General features: G+C 41.1%; 1 protein-coding gene across 1 annotated transcript in view; it reads left to right on the top strand.

Annotated features, from left to right (window-relative positions):
• Window positions 1-265: 265 nt before the first annotated feature.
• gc2 (guanylyl cyclase 2) overlaps window positions 266-23,487 on the top strand; it is a gene marked incomplete at both ends in the record, with an annotated part of 37,478 nt that continues 14,256 nt past the window's right edge. Inside the window, 14 exons of the mRNA XM_080451751.1 lie at window positions 266-270; window positions 1,237-1,312; window positions 2,052-2,279; window positions 3,732-3,860; window positions 9,319-9,498; window positions 9,623-9,740; window positions 10,332-10,633; window positions 11,616-11,747; window positions 12,260-12,384; window positions 13,253-13,371; window positions 15,967-16,051; window positions 17,703-17,790; window positions 18,923-19,039; window positions 23,041-23,121. Coding sequence (XP_080307877.1) covers window positions 266-270; window positions 1,237-1,312; window positions 2,052-2,279; window positions 3,732-3,860; window positions 9,319-9,498; window positions 9,623-9,740; window positions 10,332-10,633; window positions 11,616-11,747; window positions 12,260-12,384; window positions 13,253-13,371; window positions 15,967-16,051; window positions 17,703-17,790; window positions 18,923-19,039; window positions 23,041-23,121 — 1,785 coding nt within the window. The remainder of the gene's footprint in view (window positions 271-1,236; window positions 1,313-2,051; window positions 2,280-3,731; window positions 3,861-9,318; window positions 9,499-9,622; window positions 9,741-10,331; window positions 10,634-11,615; window positions 11,748-12,259; window positions 12,385-13,252; window positions 13,372-15,966; window positions 16,052-17,702; window positions 17,791-18,922; window positions 19,040-23,040; window positions 23,122-23,487) is intronic.

Here is a 23,487-nt window from a genome sequence, read left to right as displayed (position 1 = left end):
GAAAATAGCAGATCTACAAGCTTGTCGATCGGCTATTTTCAGTCACTATACTATAGAGCCCTGAGGGACTCCGCTCAACCATATGGGGCTTAAAGGGATAGTTCACCCCGAAAATGACTTTTTTCCATGGATTAGTCAGTCACCCCATGGAGACACAAAGAGTCTCCTTTGTGTCTCCTACCGGAACCGCTGCCTACCGGTCCGCTGGTCATCAAATTATTGGCTTAGGAATGCGACAAAAAAATATCCATGAATTCAAGTCTCCATGGGGTGACTATTCCATAAATGTTCTTGGGGTGAACTATCCCTTTAAGTGGTTGAACTTTCAGTGATAATCATGCATTTTAAAAATGCCTCGTCAGAGGGCGTCATGAGCGCCTAAACAAGGCTGTTTAGGCGTGCTTAAATCAAGACATGTACTGTATGTCTAGACTTTCAGACCATTGATGTTAATTAGAATGCTATAATTATAACCTATTGTGTAATTAACTACCGGCGAGTGGGGGTATTTTTCAAATTGCGTGCGAGTGGTTCACATCAAACTTGACACAAGCCATACTGTACTGTAGCCTATAGGTCATTATTACAACCAACAACTTGAGTAAGACCTGAGGATTATAATCCAGTCAGGTATACTGTAGGCTATGGGTTCATAGCAGATTATCCTGCTGTAGCTGACTGAGCCATATACACTGTACGACTTCTACAACACCTCTCTGAACTTACAGTGATATACTTGCCTATGCTTATATTTTTACATTTTTACACGCACAAACCCATTAAAACCTCGAAAGCATCTGTGACATTTTAGATTTTTGCGTTGGCTATTCAAAAATAGCAGATCTACAAGCTCACAGCGCGGCAAGTCTTTTGTAACATCTTGAAAGTGTGAGAACTACTGAAGGCATTTATAAAGATTGGCTATTGGCTACCTTGGGCTTATATCATAAAATAAGTAGACTATTCTCTTCGGCCAAAATATACAGTATATAGAAAGGTTTATGGGCCCCTGATCACTGGGAGTGTGTCACACACAAACTCCTCCTCTCCTGTCTCCCTCCTTCACTCCTCCCTTCCTATTTGCTCTGTAGCCTCCTCCCCTCCACCACCACCACCACCCCCTCCTCCTCCTCTTCCTCTCTCTACACATTCTCTACTCCTTTTGGCCATCTTCCTCACTCTCATCCACCCCTTCACATTTCTCCCTCTCCTCCTTTCATTGTCTCTCTCTTCCAGACGCTCCTCCCGTCCTCCCTCTATTCTCTCTTCCTCCTCTCATCCTTCCGTACCGCTCAGCCAACCCGTACTCCGCGTAGGACTGTCACAATCATTACATAACCGCCTGACCGCAATTATTTGAGATACTGTAAGTGCAATTGTCTGCGTAAATTCATCTGTTGAAATGTTCATAAATATTCAAACATTTTAAAAAAGATAGCTGAAATAGCCGATCTACAAGCTCACAACCCATTGCATCACTATGCGTAGTAGATCGGAAAGTATAAAATGATTAAATATGGCCTATTTAAACTTTGTATATTGAAGTTATTGGTCATAATCTGCCCTGTGTTTACATTACGAAGCCAATAAAAGGCAAGACATCAATGCAATTTTGAATTGATTTTGAATATATAACGCCAAAAACTCATTAATCCATTAAAGCCAGGAAAGCATCCGTATCATTTTAGATTTTAGGCTATTAAAAAATAGCAGATATACAAGCTCACAGCGCGTCACTTCGTGCCGCGCTGCAAGCTTGTAGATCTGCTATTTTTGAACATTTTCGTAAAATCTTGAAAGCGTTTGATTTTTTATTTATAATTTAAAAAAATTAACACAAATCTTCTCTTCTTGGGGTCCCTGGCACAAAACATTTTCAGATGGGGGTCCGCGGACAAATACATATCATTTTGGGGGTCCCTGGCACGAAAAGAACGATAACTACTGATTTAGAAGGCATTTGTAGAATCGGCCTCTGGTCTTTATGGGTTAATTGTAATTATTTATAGGACAATGGTCAACTTATCTAAGATTTTAATGATGATTGACAGCTGTACCTCCATGGCGTGCTGCGTTTCCTCCTCCCGCTGCTCCTCCTGGTGCCGCTGTGCCCCCCGGTCAGAGGGTCTCGTTTCAGGGTGGGCCTGGTGGGCCCCTGGCAGTGTGACCCGCTCTTCGCCAAGGCCCTGCCCGGCGTAGCGGCCCAGCTGGCCGTGAGCCACGTCAACGGCGACCCCTCGCTCTCCCGCGCAGAGGACTTTGATTACGCCGTACTGCAGGTGTGGAATACCCCCTAACCCCCCGCCCCCCCCCCCCCCACACACACACACACACACACACACAGAGAGCTGAATGAGTTACTGTATGTTCATCTTAACCCATTAAAACTGGGAAAGCATCTTAGTGTCATTTTAGATTGTTGCGTGTTAAAAAAGTCGTGCTTGTACATCTGCTATTTTTGAAAAATGGTGAAAGTGTGATAACTACTGAGTTAGAAGGCATTTGTTGAATCGGCCTCATGGTCTTACATTGACGCCCAATGTTGTGAGTTGCAACATTGCACCATGAAGGATGATGAGTTAAATTAACAGTGTAAAAATGGACTGATATAGGTGGCCCATCTGGGTGTGTCATCTATTTATACAAAAGCAAAAAGGCAAAATACAAATGTAATCAGTTATTCACAACCTTTTTTTTTTTTCAAGGACCACAATATCATATGAATTAGCTTTACGCATTTGACCAAGATTTGACCAAGTGTGTTCAAATGTGTTTTATGTGTTCAAATGGAACCAAATCCATTTACAGGTCCATTTGGTTCCATTTGTACACTACAGACCGGTATTGGTCCATTTGGTTCCTAACGATCAATCACGTAACTGAGGTCCCAATTGGACCCCCTCACGGACCCCAGGGGGTCCGCAAACCCCATGTTGAGAACCAAAATACTGTAGTGATAGAAAAAAGGCAAAATGCATGACATTGAATGGTTAATTCCTTCATCATGTGTAAATTAGCAATGTTTCAACCTCAGCTGAACTTCGCCAAAAATAAACCACTTCAAGTTTCTGTCAAATTTGATAGCTACTCGACAATGTCCAGAACAGGTTGAAATATCGCTTGATTAGACCACCGAGGGAGTCATCGTTCTGATTTGTTGTGTTCACCACTATGCCTCTGGTCCAAACCGCAACCCTGGTGCTGTGCAGGCTCAATGAAACAAGTCATTAACTTTAGGAATTCGCTTTTTCATAGTGTGCTTCTTTACGGTTGCCTCCTCGTCTGTAGTCTTACTGTGAATATCGCACCAATTCACTGGGCTTCATTTTAGCAACTATATCAATACTTTTCTTAGTGATTAGATCTATTACTGTGATTAATAAAATTGAGGCACCTTTTTTTATATCATATACATCTACGAATCGACATGAAATAATATTTTTTTATAATCGACTAAATTAAATAAGTTAACCACTTAACTCCATTTTATACTTTGTCGTACAATGGCATCGGTGTGCATAATTATTTTCCTTTTGTATAATTATTTCCTTTCCTAACCACTTTTCCTTGACATTGATGAAAAAGTTCATGAAGTCAAGGAATGGTGTGAAGGCGGATTCCAAAAGATTTGGAAGAGACAAAACTCTGTGCCAAGAGTATCCATATGAAATTATGGACTAGTTATTTATGTCGCTCAATGTCCACTGTTGGTGTCATTGGTTTCGCTGCAGGAGCCATGCGAGACATCCAGGGCCCTGGAAGCCTATCTGGGCTTCTATACCAAGGCATCAGGCTTCATAGGACCAATCAACCCTGGATACTGTGATGCGGCATCACTAGTGGGCAAAGGCTGGAACAAGGTAGGTGGGGTGTGTGTGTGTGTGTGACGGTTTTAATTTGCCATTAACAGGCATGCAAACAGCCCAGAGGTGAAAAAGGTGACAACATGTTTTCTTTCGGGTCAGGTGTCACACAATTGCCCTATTTGGGTTCAAAAAGGTGACTGTAGCTGAAAAGTGACACTTTTGCATGTCTGCATTAACTTATTTTAGTAAAACAAAATCAAAGTTTCAACCAGTGGAACACAAGACATGACAATCACATGCTTGAAAGTTAAGTAAACCAAAAACTATTCACCAGTTGATCACAACCTGAACCTACAGTATCAAATGTTGGCAAAAAACAAAAGGGATTGTTCACCAGTCACCGGGGTAACACGCCTTAAGACTGACCTTCCTCGCCACCAGGTTAATATACGCATTCAAGATCTGCACATACATAAAACATGACTTGGGGCAACTTGAATCATTCATTTGACAGAATTTTTATGAGGCAACATTTCAACTACAGGTAATATGGTTCTTTTTTTAAATATTACTTTTTTGGTTGTTTTAACAAAACCAAAATGTTGTCCCAAAACAAATTAGATCAACTTGAAACAACTGATCTAACCAGAATGACAGAAAAGGGGAACATAGTGGGCGGTTAGACACTACTAACCCAAAAAAAAAGAGTCTCGACAAAAACTACAATTTAAACAAATAACTACAACCTAATCCCATACAACACTGGCTAAGATTAACTAATGAAATTACAATCCAACTGAAATACCAAAAAAACACACACCCTCCCCATGGTGCAGAGAGAATGTAGTGTTCAATTGTCCTCATCAGCTCCTTAAAAGCATATATATACTGTATGGAGCAGCTGCTCTGGCCAGCCAATCATCTCCAGCAGCTTCCCACAGAACTGGTAACTCAAATGCAAATTCCATAACTCACAAATAAAACAACTTAACTATAATGTGTGGTTATCTGTGTGTGTTTGTTTGTTTGTTTGTTATGTATAATGCAATAAATAAACCAAATTAAGAAAAGAAAAGTTACCATACACTACAGTATGCTGTCTTACTGTGTGGCTGCTGGGGTGGCCATCACAGTCAATCACTGGAAATAATTAGCAAATAATTTCAATACATTGTACAGAGTTGAATCTAACAGCATAAGATTTAATGGCATATTACTGGAAGTTAAATACCATTGCTCTGGGTGGGGTGCATGACATGTGTTGGGGGTATGGCTGGTGTGGGATCAGAGGGGTGGATGGTGGGAAGGATGCTGGCATCAAGGTGGTGTGGTGGTGGGGGGGGGGGCTGGTGAGGGTGCAGGGGGAGGTTTGGCAGGGCTGGACGGTGACTAGGTGGAAGCTTCTTCAACTTGGCTGCAATCCTCTCCTTTGGCCATTTGGGCCAGTGACATCAACACGCATCCTCCGTGTCAGGGGTCCACCATGCTAAAGCTCGCTCTTTCATCCCCATGTAGGAGAAAGCCTGCCATTTAGGATGGTACTTCAGAAGGGCACTGTGGAATACCTCCAGCTCACCTGTGTGTTGTAACATGAAAGCACACAAACATCCACAGTAAACCATTGGTACATTGAAGGTGTCAGTGTGACAGGTACCAGATACCGGGATATGGCACCTAGTAGCAGATATATATTACCTGGAAAACAGGTTAAACTGGTTAAGAAGAATAGAGGCAGAGAAACATGGTCTGTTTCGAGTCTTCTCTCAGTTATGAGAAGAACCAGGAGTTATTCAAAGTTATTGTTTTTAGTGAAAACATAATCTAATGACACAACCTGGGTTTTAAAGGTAAAATTAAATACAAACACTTCTCAAAACACTGTGACAAATAAAACAATCACACTAATGTGATGACACTTTAGTGGGCATCACATCAGCTTAGGTGCCATATGACGTATGATTTCCCTATCTCACTCTGAGGACTTACCAGTATGCTTAACAGGCCCATATGTTCCAAGTCCTTTTAGGAGCCTGCCTTTTATGCTGTACCACTGAGGACAGCACCTGGAACACTACTGACTCCCTTCTTCATCCACATAATCTTCCTGTGCAGCTCAGCCCTCAGTGGAGCATGATGGCAGTGGTTGAACAACTTGGACCATGAAAAAGGTGGCGCACGCACATCCGTGGCCCAGGTGCAAGACAAACAAAAGTATTGAAGTATCGAAAAATGCAGGCCCTTCTTGCGTACTGGTCTCCATTGCCTGGAGTTGTTGGTTGGGAGGGACACCGTAGGCCTCAAGGATTTTCACCATCGTGCTTCTGTGGATGGAGTCAAATGCCTTTTAGCGGCAGACAGCAAGTGCTTGTCCAAGCGCTCGTGCTTGTATGAGCAGCCCTTCTCCAAGAACTGCAAGGTGTCTCTGACTAAAAACACTTATTGTGGCTTTTAGACTTCCACCCAAACTGATTGCTGGCACAACCTGCTGGCTATGACTGCATGAATCTGATTGAATTGGTGAGTGATGAGGTTCAAAATTTTTTTTATTATTTGAAATGTTTGTTCTAATTTTATAGTTTTTTGGTTGGACTGTATTATTTTGAAAGTTATGCAATACTTGTAGATGAGCTGTTTTTTAGTTAATCTGTGATCTTGTAGATCTGCTTTTGGTTATTTGATATTAATTTGGCCTTCGTATGAATCCAGGCCAGGTTACTTTTCTTGATAAGAAAAAGGATCATGATGGCGAGCCAACTAACCCGAACCCAACTTTAATGAAGTTTGTCCTACCAGGAGGGTAGGCCAAAGAGCAGCAGCCACACATTCATATCCCCTCAAGTAACATTACACGCTACACTGCCCTCACACTGCCACTTCCCTCTGACTATTGACAATACCTTGACCATTGACAAATGCCTACCTGCTTACGAACTCTGTTGGACTTGGATACTTTGATGCCTTGACGAAAGTTATATTGAACTGTTGTATATTTTGTTTTATTTCTATTTTGATTAATACAGTTTATTTTTGCTTCAATCATGTCTCCTGTCTATTTAATTTAATGTTGCCATCAATGTAATTTATTCCTCCACTTTTCACCTACCTCTGTCTGCAGTAAACTGGTCCTATAGCTATATCATGCTTTGTCCACTCTAAGCATATGCTACAAGTATAGGACTCCTGAACAAACAGGCCCCATCTCAGTTCTGTGCATAAAATGTAATGGGATGCCTCTTGACTTGAATCATGACTGGTAGCCTTCTCTAGTTTTCACTCTGTAAGAGGAGCTGTGTAGCACTGTCTGTCAATGTATTGTGTGATCTGTCTATGTATTGTGTATTTATGTTATGTTTTGTGATTTATTTATTTTTGTATCCTGATGGCTGCTTGGTACAAAATGAATTTCCGCAAGGACAAAGTATCTATTATTCTTGACCCTGTGGCCGTGCTTCAGGTGTGAAAGCAAGAGGTGCATGTTCCTACAGCTGGGACATCATGTGGCCTTGGTCTCCTGTAAATTTATAGAAAAGTGATTGATTAGATTAGTGAGCAGTACATAGCTTAACACGTGTGTTAGCAAATGCATAATTCTAGTCCACATTCAATAAACAACTAAAATGAACAAGTTTGAAAATCAAACAGTTGGCATCAACTTCACATGTTAATTGTTCAAAGGTGTCGAAAAAAAAGTATAACCCATACTTGCAGGCATGATGATGAGATGATAGCTGCTGGTTTGGCTGCTTAGAACAATGTGTACAAATACACACAAGTAGTGGGCAAGCTATACAAATGATGTCTACTACTCTATCTATCTACTATCCATCTTATCATATATCTACTAACTAACGTTATCCTAACAATGTCCAAAACAGTTATATTAATTTGAAATCGATCTCTTCTCTGCTGCTCTCCTCAAACTCTGCAACTTGGGAAGGGGAAAATCAACTACTGTGATGTTTATTAAATATCATAGACATCACAAACTGAACTAAAGAAAATATTAATTATTAAACATCAGGGACAGGATTTGGGGCTGCTTCCTCATCCTTCATCTTCCGGCGTATACAGGAGGGTCCTCATCCGTTATCTCACGGTAGTCGTCTTCCTGCAACATAAAAACAGTTAAAGGGATAGTTCACCCCCAAAATGACTTTTTTTCTATCGATTAGTCGCATTCCTAAGCCAATAATTTGCTGACCGGCAGCGGTTCCGGTAGGAGACACAAAGAGTCTCTTTTGTATCTCCTACCGGAATTGCTGCCTACCGGTTCGCTGGTCATCAAATTATTGTCTTTGGAATGCGATAAAAAAAATATCCATGGATTCAAGTCTCCATGGGGTGACTAATCGATGGAGAGAAAGTAATGTTTTGGGTGAACTATCCCTTTAAACCTTCGCTTCTCTTGAGAGAAAAAAAAATCAGCCGAACATTGTGAAGCAGGCTGGATCCCGTGTCGCAAAGTGACACGTTGTGAGCTTGTAGATTGCTTTAGTATTTTCAAAGATGTTTTGTTTTATTTTATTTTATACATTTGAAAACTTTTGCATAATGAGTAGCCTACTTTTGGTAAATTTTGACACCAATAGTTTCGTACTTTTACTCAAGAAAATGTTTTATTCAAAACTTTTACATGTAACAGAGTATTTCTACATTGCAGTATTGATATATACTTTGAGTACTTTTTCCACCACTGCTACATTGGAACAATCAGCAGTTGATCACCACCAGGTGTGTGGTGTTGTTCAACTTGTTCCCACATAGCAACAACTGAACACCAGTAGCCTAATAAAAAGTAGAAAACATATCAAACTTGAACCCAATAAAAGCTTGTAAACGCAACCACTTAAGCGATATTGTCCAATATGTTTACAGAGGAGCATTTTAACATGTGAATGTATCAAGTAGCCTAGTAAATTAAATGAAATAGGCCTACCAGCAGAGAAGATCCAGGGTGGCAATCCAGCAGACAGTCCAGAATAGAGGATTCTTGTACCACGTTGTTTTAATATAATATTTGGACATCTAAAAAGGCTATAATAATAATAATACAACACTGTTCGGATTATGAAAGCTAGCTCTCACTTAGCACATCTCCCTCTGGCCTCACCCTCTGTTTAGCGCACCAGGTGCAATTAGCCTGCCTGTGGCTCTTAGGCTAAAGAGCGCAGGTCTGTCATGTGTGCATGTGCGTGTATTTGCGTGCGTGCATTTCATCTTTTTAATTGTGTCGTGCAACTGTATTTGTTGCATATGATGGATAATGCATTGCATATTGCAGCATATTTTGAGATTGTTTTAATATTAAACTTTGAATGTGTACATTTGTGAAGTCCACACAAGTGTTTTGATTTGTTGTAGAAAAAAAAGACCGAAAATAAACCATTCATTCATTCATTCATATTGTCAATAGGAGATGTAAAAATAAACCCCCCCAAAAACGATTTTCTCCCTCTCCCCTCCTCTCTCCTCTCCTCCTCCTCCTCCCTCTCCTCTCCTCTCCTCTCCTCAGCCTCTGTTTTCATGGAGCTGTGTAGGTACTGAGTTGGATGATGCCCACAGTCACCCCACCTTCGCCCACTCCATGCCCCGGCCAGCCCAGGTGCTGGTCAACCTCATGCACTACTTCAGGTGGGCCCACGTGGGCATCATCTCTTCCTCACAGGACATCTGGGTGGAAACAGCCACCAAGGTTTGAAAAATTATTTACACATACAGTATCATACAAAAAGTATCCGAATTACATTGGGAAAAAATATTTGCAAAAAAATAAATGATTTGAACTTGGTGTGTGTACGTATCTGTCTCCCATCCAGCTGGCTAACTCTTTGAGAGGCCGTGGTATGGCGGTCAGAATGGTGGCTTTCATAGAGAACACACCCCACGGCGTCAAAAGAACCCTGGACAAGGTCCGCAAGATGGGAGAAATGCGCCGTGAGTCCTACTATTGTTTTATGGTGTTTATAGTTACTTTGTATTTCTGTTACTGATATATTCTGTTCTGTTCTTTTTATTTATTTATAGAGAACTAAAGTCTGACATCACTGCCGCTAGAGGGCGCTATCCTCCTGGGTCAAACAGAGTTCTTTTTTATATTGAAAATCCCATAGGGAAATCTAAGATCGCTTCATGCGTTCCATGAGCCGGGCGATTTTACTCATAGGATATGAAGCATCAACTGACGGTGAAAAAGTTACTAATTTAACAAAAAAACAAAACTAAGACTTTATCAAATGTAACTCAATATCATAAACGACACAGAGTCGCATACCACATACTACGGGGCTGATTTGTTTATTTTTGGAAGACAGTTCTTATGAAGCGATCTAAGATTTCCTTATGGGATTTTCAATAGAAAAAATACTTCCGTGACCCAGGGATAGCGGGAGTGACGTCAGGACTTCTGATATACTCTATAATCTATATGAAATGTGTTCTGATTCAATCTGAACACATATTTTCACGTCAAACGCTCATCCTCCGTCTCCCCCCCCTCCCTCTCTCTGTCTCTCTCTCGCCCCCTAGTGGTCATCCTCTGCATGCACTCGGTGCTGCTGGGCGGTGACCTCCAGAAGGAGCTCCTGGAGACGGCCTACGACATGCGGATGGTCGACGGCTCTGTGGCGTTCGTCCCCTACGACGCCTTGCTGTACAGCCTGCCCTACCGCAACGTGAGCCACCCCGTGCTGAGGAACAACGCCCGGCTGCTGAAGGCCTACGACGCCGTGCTCACCGTCACCGTGGACTCGCCCAAGACGTCGTTCTACGAGGCCCTGGCGGGCGCCGTGGAGAGGGGGGAGGTGGCCAAGACCGTGAAGCCACAGCAGGTATTATTATGAGAAGATGATGGAGGTGATGATGAAGATTAGGGGTGACATTTGCCGAGTTGCTCAGTTTGTTCAGTGGGGGGGGCAGTTGTGGAAAATATACTCAAATGTTTTACTTAGGTAAAAGTATCAATACTGCAATGTAGAAATACTCTGTTAACACATTGGGTGCCAGAGGTTTATTAAAATATTATACGTTGAGTGCCTGCATTTCTTCCATCCACTTGCGTTATACGTTTCGTGCTGTAGAAGCCCCGACGCGGAAGTGCATGTAAACAAAGCGTGCGTGCGAGACGGCGGAGGGTCCCGACTAACGCCTGGAACAATAATATTTCTAACGCGATCCTCCATTGCAGCGTGATCGGCGATCGAAAACGGCTCGTTTCCACCACGTTAAAAATAAATGGAGATATTAAGCTTTTAGTCAAGGAGATAACATTGAAAACGCCGACCGGAAGGATTTTTGACATGGAGCCAGATCCAGCCTCTTCTTCTCAGAAACTCCTTGGGTGATGTCAAAGTTTCGTTTTAGCGCCCCACGTGGCCCACATGTATAAAAATAGAATTGGGTCAAAAACGGTCCGGACCGTTTTCGGCACTTCTCGTTTGGATCCTCAAAAACGGTCCGGACCGTTTTTGGCATTCAATGTGTTAAGTAAAAGTCCGGAATTCAAATTTTACTTGAGTAAAAGTCACCATAGCATGGTGATTGAAAGAAGACTTTAAACTAGCAACTGGAAGCATATTGTATTTATGGCAATGTTTATTAAGGTAATAAAATCAAGTCTAAAGCTCGGCAAAAACCCACCCACTTGAATGGAGCCTAATTCTTTCTGACACCAGCAGGGGTAAAACAGCGAGACTACAGGCCGATCATATGAACTGTCACTTCCTATACAGCCTCAATTTACAACTCAGAAGCTGGCCCCTTGGTTATACCACTATCTGACCACAAAATTGTGCGTGTGTGCGTGCGTTCCAGGTGTCTCCTCTGTTCGGTACCATCTACAGTTCCATAGTGTTGATGGCACATGCCGTGAAGGGGCTGAGGGAGGCAGGTGACCGACTGTCTGGACACAACCTGGCCAGACACTCACGCAACCTGACCTTCCAGGTACCCAGCCCTCACATTCTGGAGATCTGGCTAAAGAGCCATCAACTGTGCATCAAGGATTTTCTTTATTAAACAACAATACATTTATATATATATATTTTAAAAAAAACTTGCAACAGTCTGCCTCACATTACATCCAGTATTACAATTCATGCTCTTCCGTAACAACACTAAGAAAAGTTGCTTCTTTTGCTCAGGGAAATGACATTAAAAGTCATGGAGAAGTAAGAGAAAAGTCTTTGAGAACGTTTGATGGAAACATTTAACGAATAAATAGATTTTTTTCACATTATAGTAAACGTTAATTGCTTGTTGCCTTTAAGTTAACGAGGCTCACAACAAGAACATGGGTATCAGCAGGTACACTTCTCAATGGTGTGTGTGTGTGTGTGTGTGTGTGTGTGTGTGTGTGTGTGTGTGTGTGTGTGTGTGTGTGTGTGTGTGTGTGTGTGTGTGTGTGTGTGTGTGTGTGTGTGTGTGTGTGTGTGTGTGTGTGTGTGTCTCTCTCGCAGGGTTTCAGTCACCCCATCAAAACCAGTGTATCCGGAGCTGCCATGGTCAACTACCTGGTGTTGGACACAGACGGACTGTCCTGGGAACTCAAGCCCACATACATGTATGTTTGTTGTTTACTTTGGTTAGAATGGAATGAACAGCTGGACACAGTCGGCACTCCAGGGCACATGATTAGACCACACTGGTCTGATACCACCAAAGTGTTTATGATCACAGTAAAGTTATTGATTGTATATGTACAGTGGTGGAAAGTAACTAAGTACTTAAGTACAGTTTTGAGTTGAGTTTTTGAGTTTATTTTACTTTACTGGAGTATTTCCAATTCGCAATATTTTACTTCTACTCCACTACATCTCAGAAGAAAATATTGTACTTTTACTCCACTACAATGATTTGAAAACTTTGGTTACTAGTTACTTTGCAGACTATTAAATTATTATATTATAAAACATACATTAACCTTCTTTAGCCCTATTTGATACCAAGGCTATTTGAAAATAGCCGATCTACAAGCTCACAACGTGTCGCATCGCGATGCGTTGCTTGTAGATCGGCTTGTAGATCGGCTATTTTCAAACATATTAGTACTTTTACTTTTGGTACTTTAAGTGTATTTGATGCCAATACTTTTGTACTTTTACTCAAGTAACATTTTGAAAGCAGGCCTTTACTTGTAACAGAGTAGTTTTATATTATGGTTTTGCTACTTTTACTTAAGTAAAATATCTGAGTACTTCTTCCACCACTGCATACGTCCTGTATTACAGTGGCAATAATGGTTTAAATATGTTCCACATCCATCCACATTTTCTGCAGGATTGTGTAACTTAAAAAATACTACAGAAAATTTGACATTTTGCTCAGAAGCTCCTAAAAGAGTTGTAAAAGAGAACCCTGCCAACAACAGGAGCTATACTACGTCATAATCAGTCATCAATCAGTTAACTGTGAACTGAACTGAATGAATCCTATTGATTGATTGATAACAGGATCGATATGGAAGTCAACCTGCTGCGGTTCCTGGGCAGAGAGATCCACTACCCTCGTGGCTACGGACCCAGCAAGGACCACTCCTGTTGGTTCGCCAAGGGAGTCATCTGCTCTGGAGGTGAAGCTCGCCTCTCTCACACTCGCATACAGCTCACATACTGTACATGTGGTACACATGCATATCCTCGCTGTCGGGCGGAAACCTTGTATGTCCAAAACAGCTACTTTTTCTTTTTTAAATGGGAAGAAAGATACTGTGTTCCAATGTAGTTATTCTTTTGTCACATAAGTTCTTATTATCCGGGTACGCATCTGTGTAATTTTAGATTTCTTTAGCTATTCAAAAATAGCAGATATACAAGCTCATAGTGCGGCACCGAGTGCCGCTCTATGAGCTTGTAGATCTGCTATTTTTAAAAAATCTTGTTTTTTTTGCTAATCTTTGAATATAGCCTATATTTTTTAAAGCGAACATTTGTAAAATATTTTGTTCCAGGGACGCCCAGAAGCAAAGATTTGAGTTACAAATGTTCGCTTTAAAAATATATACTCAAAGATTTGCACAGCGATTTTTCAAAAATAGCAGATCTACAAGCTCATAGCGCGGCACTCGGTGCCGCGCTATGAGCTTGTAGATCTGCTATTTTTGAATAGGCAAAGAAATCTGAAATGACAGAGATGTGTTCCCCGGATTCAATGGGTTAATATGTTTCATATTGGTTCAATATTTTAAAAAAACCACAGACTTAACCACTTAACCTTCATTCTAAACACTCTTTCTAAAATAGCAAAAACAGACAGTCTACAAGCTCACAACGTGTTGTATTGTGATGCGTTGTGAGCTTGTAGATCTGCTTCTTTTTTTTTGTTGCTACTTTTGCGTGATAGGCTACTGTAGTATGACGAAGAAGGGGTAAAACATAAAAAGTTGAATATGTGGTACCATATGGAGATAGGAGGTTTCTGCCCTACAGCGACGATACACTATGCACATGGACACGCAGATGCCCCCATAAACAGTTCAATACTATATACACACACATGATGACTCATGATTACTGCACGGGGCCCACCCACACACTGTTTAGACACCATCGCTCATGCCGACACATCTTAACACGTTACATTTGAACCAAATGCTTTCACTGGATTCTAAATAGTGACACTCTACTCCACTGCACAGCTATGTGACATTTAGCACAGTAAACATGTTTTTAAATGTTAAGATGGGTGACATATTTAAGGAAGAACCTGAATAAATAGGTTAGCATTAAAAAAAAATGCTGAGCTGATGGCAAGAGAAAAAGATTTAAGTGACTATGAAAGAGGGTTCAGTAGTGGGGCACGGATGGCAGGAGCTTCAGTCACAAAGACTTCTGGATCACTAGTGACATCTGCATTTACTCAGTAAATAGGGTTGGACATTGTAAGTGCTTATTGTAAGTCACTCTGGATAAGAGTATCTGCTAAAGGCCTAGATTGTAAATTGAAAGCACACATTCAATGACCATGGTGCTCGTGCATTAGTGTAGTGTAGTGCAGACTGAAAACCCACCTCTTCAGGAAACACTACCCTTCCTCTCTGCCTGACCTACTTGTTGTTAACTAGTTGTACGAACGCTTGTTTTCTATTGCTGTATTGTTTATTGGATCTTGTTTAGTCGATACACTTATTTGTTTTAGCTCATGCTCATTTGATTTAGCTATTTTGTCTCATCTGTTTAAGGAAATAGGTAGCTGATATATTGCACTTTTACCTTAGCGCTAGGTATACTCTTGGTTGCTTGTTTTTGCAGAAAATGCACTAAAGACTTCTGGTGATTAGTAGTTTTCGTTCCCTACCTATGTTGAATACACTTATTGTAAGTCGCTTTGGATAAAAGCGTCTGCTAAATGACTGTAATGTAATTAGTGTGATATGTAAGGAAAAATAGAAGACAACTCTTCCTTGTGTCTGAGAATGTCAATGCAGAACTTGATCAGTCTGTGACAGTAAGAACAGTCCGTCAACAACTTTGATGGACAGAACGTAACACAAATTGTGTGTGTGGGATTTTGGGCCCCCAGGAGGAACAGCTGGCACCACTGGCATAAGCTAAATACATTACATAGAGAGGGACATTATAGTATGGGTTGCAATGCCCGCATCCACAGGGCACGAGGGGTCATTGAATATATATATGTACATGATTTGAATCATGTGCGATGACCTTCACAGTCGCCACATCTCAACCCTGTTGAACACCAGTGTTAGACCGTGCTCTCAACCACACTCCAGCAGAGTTCCAGAGACTTGTATAATCGGTGCACTGAAGTTGTTTTGGTGGTTTGTGGTCTCCCAACACATTATTAAAACACTTTATGTTGGTTCTTCCTTTAATTTATCCCCCGTGGCGTCTGTATATATTTGATGATTCATGTTTTGAGACAGACACTATAATAGAAGTGCTGCTGGCAATAGAACTGAAAGCTCTCTACACGCACCCACGCACACACTAGATCCGAGTAAACACACACATACGTATAGATGCACATTTGTCCTTATACAAACACACACATATGCATGCACAAACATGGATTCACTTAGACCCAGACAGACAGACAGACAGACAGACAGACCATGACACCCATGTGTAGTCTCGTAAAATGTTAGTTATACAGTAACTGAAACTTTCCTCAAAATTAAATGTGTCCACGGTTTTGTGTCCTGCAGGTGTAGACAAGTACTCAGCCATTGGGATGATACTTGTTCCACTGCTGTCTACTGTGTTTGCTGTAGCCCTGATCTACGGCATCAGGTACTGTACAGTCCCAGTATATCCATACACAAACACACCAGTAAGTTCTACATAGTGTTAAAGAAATAACTATGTGATGTCGTCACACTGTAAAATGGTGGGTTATAAACCTCGCAATGTTTTCTGGCTGTCAACTGGCAAATAAATTATACCGTTACAACTTAAACAGAGGGCCCAGTGGTAAGGATTAACAACCCTGTAATGTCAACAGACTGTTAAATAGTTGAAGAGATGTATTATGCTGTCATGTTAACAGACAACAAAATGCATGGAATTAATAACTTTGCAATAGTACAAGCCACAAATAGCCGGTATAAACAATTGCAGCTTTCCAGACGCATATTACACACGCATTACAATGCAGAATCCACGCACATCACGTGTGTGGTACAGCCCAGGGGTCAGAATATGCAACCCGTCTATCAGTCCTATAATTTGGGGAATGTGGCGCATAACCTTCTGGCGATCTCCAACATTTCCGGTACACAGATCAAGCGTTTAATGGACTCATTCACCATGGCGCCCACACACAAAAAGAATGTGTAGCCTACACATTTTTTATGGTGCTCTTGTGGATCCCACAATTTACTTTGAGACCACCTGGTATTAATCTGCACCGCTTCCTAAGTCCCTTTGTAGAGTACAGTCACAATTCACACTATAACTGGAGCTTTTGGAGGACAAGGCGGGGGGTCCATCAGGAAGATTTACTAGGAAAAAACAGAAAACGGGCAGAACCACATGCAAGTCAAAAGTTATATTCTGATCAAATACTTTGGGACATGTAAACGACGATCACTTTGATTTAGACCAGGGTAAACGCAACGTCTGATCGGAATGATTTCCATCTGATTGACGAAAGCATTGTCCATGTAAACGCAGTCATTGTCTACCTTTGGCCCTTTGTTGTTTAGTCGGAGCACAATCTTTCACAATATTTCAAGACCAAAATAGCACATCTACAAGCTTGCAACGTTTCGCGATGCGACGCGCTCTGAGGTTGTAGATCGGCTATTTTTTAACAGCCAAAGAAAGTACGTCGCCTTGCTAAACTAATGGCCTAAGTAATTTTTTTCAGTTTTTCAGGAAAAATAAAAAACGGATCCAAAACAAAACTATATGATATTTCTTAATCATTTCACCCAAAATGTTTATAACAAATTATGACTATTTAAATAGAAATAACACTGTCTGTCAGTTATGTAACATAAGAGATTTAAATAGTTTTAAATAGGATTAAATCTGACTTAGGCCAACAAAAAAAAAAGCTAACAAAAATACAAAATGGCCTAAATCAGTAAATAATTTGGCTTAAGTCACAAAACCATGTGACTTAGGCCAAATAAAATGCCTATTTTGGCCTAAGTCACACTAGGGAATTAGGCCATTATAAAAGGGAAAGGATTTTACCAGAGGTGGCCAGTGTCATGAGGAGCTGACTTAGGCAAAAATATCATTTTCCTCAAAAAATTACTTTGGCCATTAGTTTAGCAAGGTGACGTAAGATACGGTTAAAGTGTTTAAACTGCTAATATACTACGGTGACTAATTTTGCTGGTGACCCACTGTCCCTGGACCCCACTTTGAGAACCACTGTTATATCGACATACAGTAACTCCCCATTTTTTACCGCTGGTCCTTTGTTGTGCAGGCGAAGCCTCACAATGATGAAGAGTCGCAGCAAGATGATGCTGACACTGGCTGACGTCACCTTCATCAACCCAGCGGTTTACAACAGGGTCAGTGTCGGTGTTACTCTGTTCCCCACAGTCTGCTGCGTCTGTTTGTTTGTACAGTAACTGTACCACTGTAGCATTACTAGCACACTGGACAGGTCAGCTAAAGCAGGGGTTCCCAAAGTTGGGGTCGCGACCGGGAGACTGACGGTGGGGTCGCGAAATTATTTTGGGTCATAAAAAAAAAAAAAAAAAAGAACGTTTTTATTTTTATTTTCTATTTTATTTTAAATTCAACAGAATGGATGAAATACAACCTAAAATGATTACAAATAGTACATTTGACCATTTTGATAAATTTTAAATGCGCACCGAACGTGCAAGTTTATGTGCATAAATTAACTCCAGTTTTAGGTGGGGTCGCAAGTCAATGGCCGCCTTATTTTGGGGTCGCGGGCTGAAAAGTTTGGGAACCCATGAGCTAAAGGGTGACCATGGCCTGACCATGCAGAGCTCTATAAGTGAGCACCAGGACCTTGAACTGGACCCTGAAATTAGTGCAAAGAGGCCAGGACTGGAGTGATGTGGCACCTTCTGCTGGACCTGCTTAACAATCTGGCAGCAGCATTTTGAATTAACGTTGGTACTGTATAATAGATGGTTATTGCATCAGAGTTAAGACAATGTTATTTTACGACCGACGGCTTTGAACGTCATAATCAAGGACGGCCAGAACTATCTGTTTAAGGGGATAGTTAATCAAAAATCAAAATTGCCTACGCCAATAATTTGATGACCGGCAGCGGCTCCGGTAGGGGAGACAAAGAGTCTCCTTTGTGTCTCCTACCGGTCTGCTGGTCATCAAATTATTGGCTTAGGCGACAAAAACAAAAAAAATATCCATGAATTCAAGTCTCCATGGCGTGACCAGAGTAATTTAGAAAGAGAGTAATGACAGTAGCGTCGACTCCCATTGTAAGAATGGAATGCGGAAGTGCTCTGTCTACGTCAATGAGATAGTTCCAATGTTTGGAACTATAGCCCATAGAGGCCCGCTTTGCGGCGAGATCAAAGCGTGACGTTACTCTCTCTTCTACACTCTGGGCGTGACTAATCGATACAAATTTAGTAATTTTTTGGGTGAAAAGACACACACACATTATAACACTAACATTCCTCCTCTACCTGTGTACAGAAGTCAGATGAGAGCAGAGGAGGCAGCGGCGGCGCGTCAGAGGTCGAGCACAGCGTGTCTTCCATCTCCATCCTGACGCCCGCCACGCACGAGAACTCCAGCGTGGTCGTCTTCGAGGTGAGACGCAGCCTCTAAACGGGAAGCTGTACTTGGCTTATGGTTCGGGTGCGGTGTTAATGTCATCGACTAGCTTTTTTCACTGATGAAAACTAAGCTATGATGAGTAAAACTAAGACTAAATATATTGACAATTTCGTCAACAAATAAAAATAGGCTAAAATGTTAGGTAGTTGTAGGGACTAATGGAGAAGAGATCCAGTAGAACTAAAAGTCATTTTATGTCTGTTTGCACTCGGGTGTTGCGCTCTGAAAATAGCCGATCTAGTAGATCGGCTATTTTCAGCAGTGGTGGAAAAAGTACTCAAATTATTTACTTAAGTAAAAGTACCAATACTGCAATATAAAAATACTCTGTTACAAGTAAAAATCCAAAATAAAAAATGTACTTGAGTAAAAGTACAAAAGTATTGGCATCAAAATGTACTTAAAGTACCAAAAGTAAAAGTACTAAATATTTGAAAATAGCCGATCTACAAGCTCACAACGCGTCGCGATGCGACGCATTGTGAGCTTGTAGATCTTCTATTTTCAAATAGCCTATGTATAAAATAGGGCTAAAGTGGTTAATGTATGTTTCATTATATCATAGTTTATATCTGAAAAGTAACTAGTACCTAAGTTTTCAAGTAATTGTAGTGGAGTAAAAGTACAATATTTGCCTCTGAGATGAAGTGGAGTAGAAGTAAAAGTATTGGAAATTGGAAATACTCAAGTAAAGTACAAATACCTCAAAATTGTACTTAAGTAAATGTACTTAGTTACTTTACACCACTGATTTTCAGCATGCAACCAAGTGTCAAATCAGGCATTACAACGCCATCAAGGCACTGCCAAAATACACTTTTTGACGACAAAATCAACTGTAGTTTTAGTCGACTAAAATTAAAACGTTTCGGATCACAAAAATATGACTAAAACTAAATGAATTAAGACTATGACTAAAACTACATTTGCTGTCAAAATGAACGGTGTTCGGGTGTTCAGATTATTCCCTTCAGTGATTTGAAACCTTTGAGATTTCAGTGTCTGAAATAAACAGTGGTGTAAAATAACTAAGTACATTTACTCAAGTACTGTACTTAAGTACAATTTTGAGGTATTTGTACTTTACTTGAGTATTTCCAATTTCCAATACTTTTTCCATTACATCTCAGAGGCAAATGTTGTACTTTTACTCCACTACAATTATTTGAAAACTTTAGTTACTAGTTACTTCTCAGATATACATTTTTATATTATAAAACATACATTAACCACTTTAGCCCTATTTTATACCTAGGCTATTTGAAAATAGCCGATCTACAAGCTCACAACGCGTCGCATCGCAACGCGTTGTGAGCTTGTAGATCTGCTATTTTCAAATATTTAAGTACTTTTACTTCTGGTACTTTAAGTACATTTTCATGCCAATACTTTTGCACTTTTACTCAAGTACATTTTTAATTCCAGACTTTTACTTGTAATGGAGTACTTCTACATTGCAGTATTGGTACTTTTACTTAAGTAAAGAAATTGAGTACTTTTTCCACCACTGGAAATAAATGTATACGTCGTTAACCGGCGTCCCCCAGGGGACTGCACTGTACTGATGCTTTGAAGTTCTGAAAAGATCTGATCTGCAAGCTCACAACGATCAGATTTTTTCGCAGAATCTTCGCCTATTACGACATGAATTGGGACATTAGGATTCATATGGTTTAGGGTTGCAATAATGAATTACTAACTAATCAATTTTAATCGATTATGATTATGAAATCACATAAGTTTTGCTATATGTTCGACTAAACGGTTTAGTTGATTAAAAAGAAAATCTATCCTTTTCACATCAATTAAAAAATACTAGACCATACCCGTAGGGGGATGGATATGAGCACCCAAGCCCGGCGAAGGGCGCAGGCGAAAGTACAGACCTTGCTGCCTGTTTCTCGCGCGAAACCCACGAAACCTGGCAACGTTATCTCCCATTGTTTGATTGATTGATTGATTGAATATTTTATTAGGCAAAAAATGTAAAACAGCACAGTTACATTTAAAATACTTTGTCTAACAGGTCCGTTCATAAAAGTCCTTGCGGACTTGTTTCCAATGAGGGCCTTGGTATTTAATTCATAGGCATATATAGTGGCACCACAGTTCAAATATCATTACAAAATAAACAGCCAAAAACAATATATAACACTATGTACAACCAAAAAAATAAAAAAGAGGGGAAAAAAATATGTACAAGAACAGGGGGGGGGGGGTCTGCTGTCTAACGGGAAAATGGTACTACCTCCACCTTTGGCCTCCTGAAAGGTGATTTTTTAAGGCTCTTTTAAATGAGCCCAGCGAACTGCATTTTTTGAGGGATGGAGTTAGACTATTCCAATCCTGGGTGGCAGTGCTGTAGAAGGAGAATTTGCCCATGTTTGATTTATGGGTGGGTGGTACCAAATTGTTGTTAACGCTCCCTCTGGTATTGTGACTGTGGGTGTCGCTAACCTTTTGGAGGTATTTACTCAGATATGCGGGAATTGGGGGCATATCGGGCAAATTTGCATTTACAATTTTGAAGGCCAGTCCCATTTTTAGTTGTTTAACCCTGTCTTCCACCCTGAGCCAGCCTAGGCTGGCAAAATGGGTGGGAGAAAGGTGGGTCATGGGCCCCAATCCGAGGAGTAGCCGAATCAGTTTGTTTTGGGAGGTTTGAAGCTTAGTCTTCAGTGACACTGAGGTGTTGGAGTACCAGGAGGTGCAAGCATAGTCAAAAAGTGGTTGAATCAGGGCCCCAGAGAGGGTCCTGAGGGCCTGAGGGTTGACAAAAGAGGAAACTCTGCCCATAAATTTGGTTCTCTGGTTTACTCTTTTGACCACCTTTGTAGCCATGCTATCACCTGTCAGGTATTTGTCAAGTACACAACCCAAATAGGTAATCTCTTCTTTGCTAGAGATAATTGTGTCATCGACTTTGACCTTGAAATCATTTACATCCATCTGTCTGAGGGAATGTTTGGTCCCAAAGAGAATGGATTCAGTTTTCCCAAGGTGTAGTGACAGTTTGTTATCGGTAAGCCAAGTACGGATTTTTGAGAGTTCGGAGCTGAGCGCCTCCTCAACTTGCAACTTGTCCTCTCCCGAGATCAGGAGTGCCGAGTCATCAGCGAACAGGAACAATTTGCAGTTACAGGCAGCACTCATGTCGTTAATGTATAGAAGAAACAGTAACGGCCCTAGAATGCTGCCCTGAGGAACCCCACAGCTCACCGGGAGGGACGAGGACATGGTTCCGTTGATGTCAACCACTTGTTCTCTTCCCTCCAGGTAAGATCTCATCCAGTTTAGTGATGTGCAGTCAAAACCAATCGCCCTCAGCTTATCAAGTAAAATTGAGTGGTTTACAGTGTCGAACGCTTTTTGGAGGTCCAACATGACCATGCCGCAGTATTTGCCCGCGTCTACCTCACGTTTGATGTAGTCGGTCAGATACAGTAGGCATGTGTCAGTGGAATGGGAGGTTCTGAAGCCCGATTGGAATTCAAACAACAGTTTATGCTCGCTGAGGTAGCTGTTGATTTGTTCTTGAATTAATCGCTCTACAACCTTTGAGATGGAACAAAGGATGGAAACAGGCCTATAGTTGCCAGGTTCTAATTTGCTTCCTTTTTTATGCAGAGGGATTACTCTTGCCAACTTGAAATCCTGTGGGACGTGACACTGGCTACTGGTTTGACACATAATGGCTAATAAAAAGCTGAGATTTGATGAAAATTGAGAAACGGGCTTCGCAGTTAAGTTCAGATGGTAATGAGCAATTGCTTCAGCCAGTGAGGAGAACCGGGCAGCTTCACCGACGACTACAGAGGTTTGTCAAATTATAGAAGGATATATTCGGAAAAAAAAAATAAAAAAAAAATCAATTACTCAATCAACAGAAACAGTAACCGGTAGAATAATCACTAAGAAAGTGATTGATGGTGACAGTCTTAATGTGGTTAAAATGTTTCTATTCCTTCCTGTAGGGAGACTGGGCATGGGTGAAGAAGATGCCATCTGGATCCTTCACTGGCGTCAGCCATAAGACCAGGGACGTGTTTCAACTGGTCAGTTACTGCCCTTTTCAACCTGTTTTCTGTCATATTTTAACTACAACCCTATCTATCTCTGTAAAGATGTCTGTCCAAAGTGTCCATGCATCCGTTAGTTCAGTGCTCCTCAAGTCCAGTCCTGTCCACGTTCAGTCATGTTACTGTGGGTTCTCCATCCTACCAGATATACCGTAACTAGTCCCTAATTAGACAACTGATTATGGGTACGGTCACACATACAGTAGCATCTGACAGGGAGTAGCCAACGCATGCCAAGGCGTTGAATGTGTCAATAATATCCCATGTTGTCTTGCGGGTTGTGGGCAGTGCAGGTTTTCTGGTGTGTATTTCATTTAACTGTCGTTGGAGTGGTTGGTTCAC

This window comes from Gymnoscopelus braueri, assembly GCF_963280865.1.
Source record: "Gymnoscopelus braueri genome assembly, chromosome: 15".
Taxonomy (NCBI): Eukaryota; Metazoa; Chordata; class Actinopteri; order Myctophiformes; family Myctophidae; genus Gymnoscopelus; species Gymnoscopelus braueri.
Note: the sequence above shows the minus strand (reverse complement) of the source record. Positions and strands in the feature narration are given on the sequence as shown.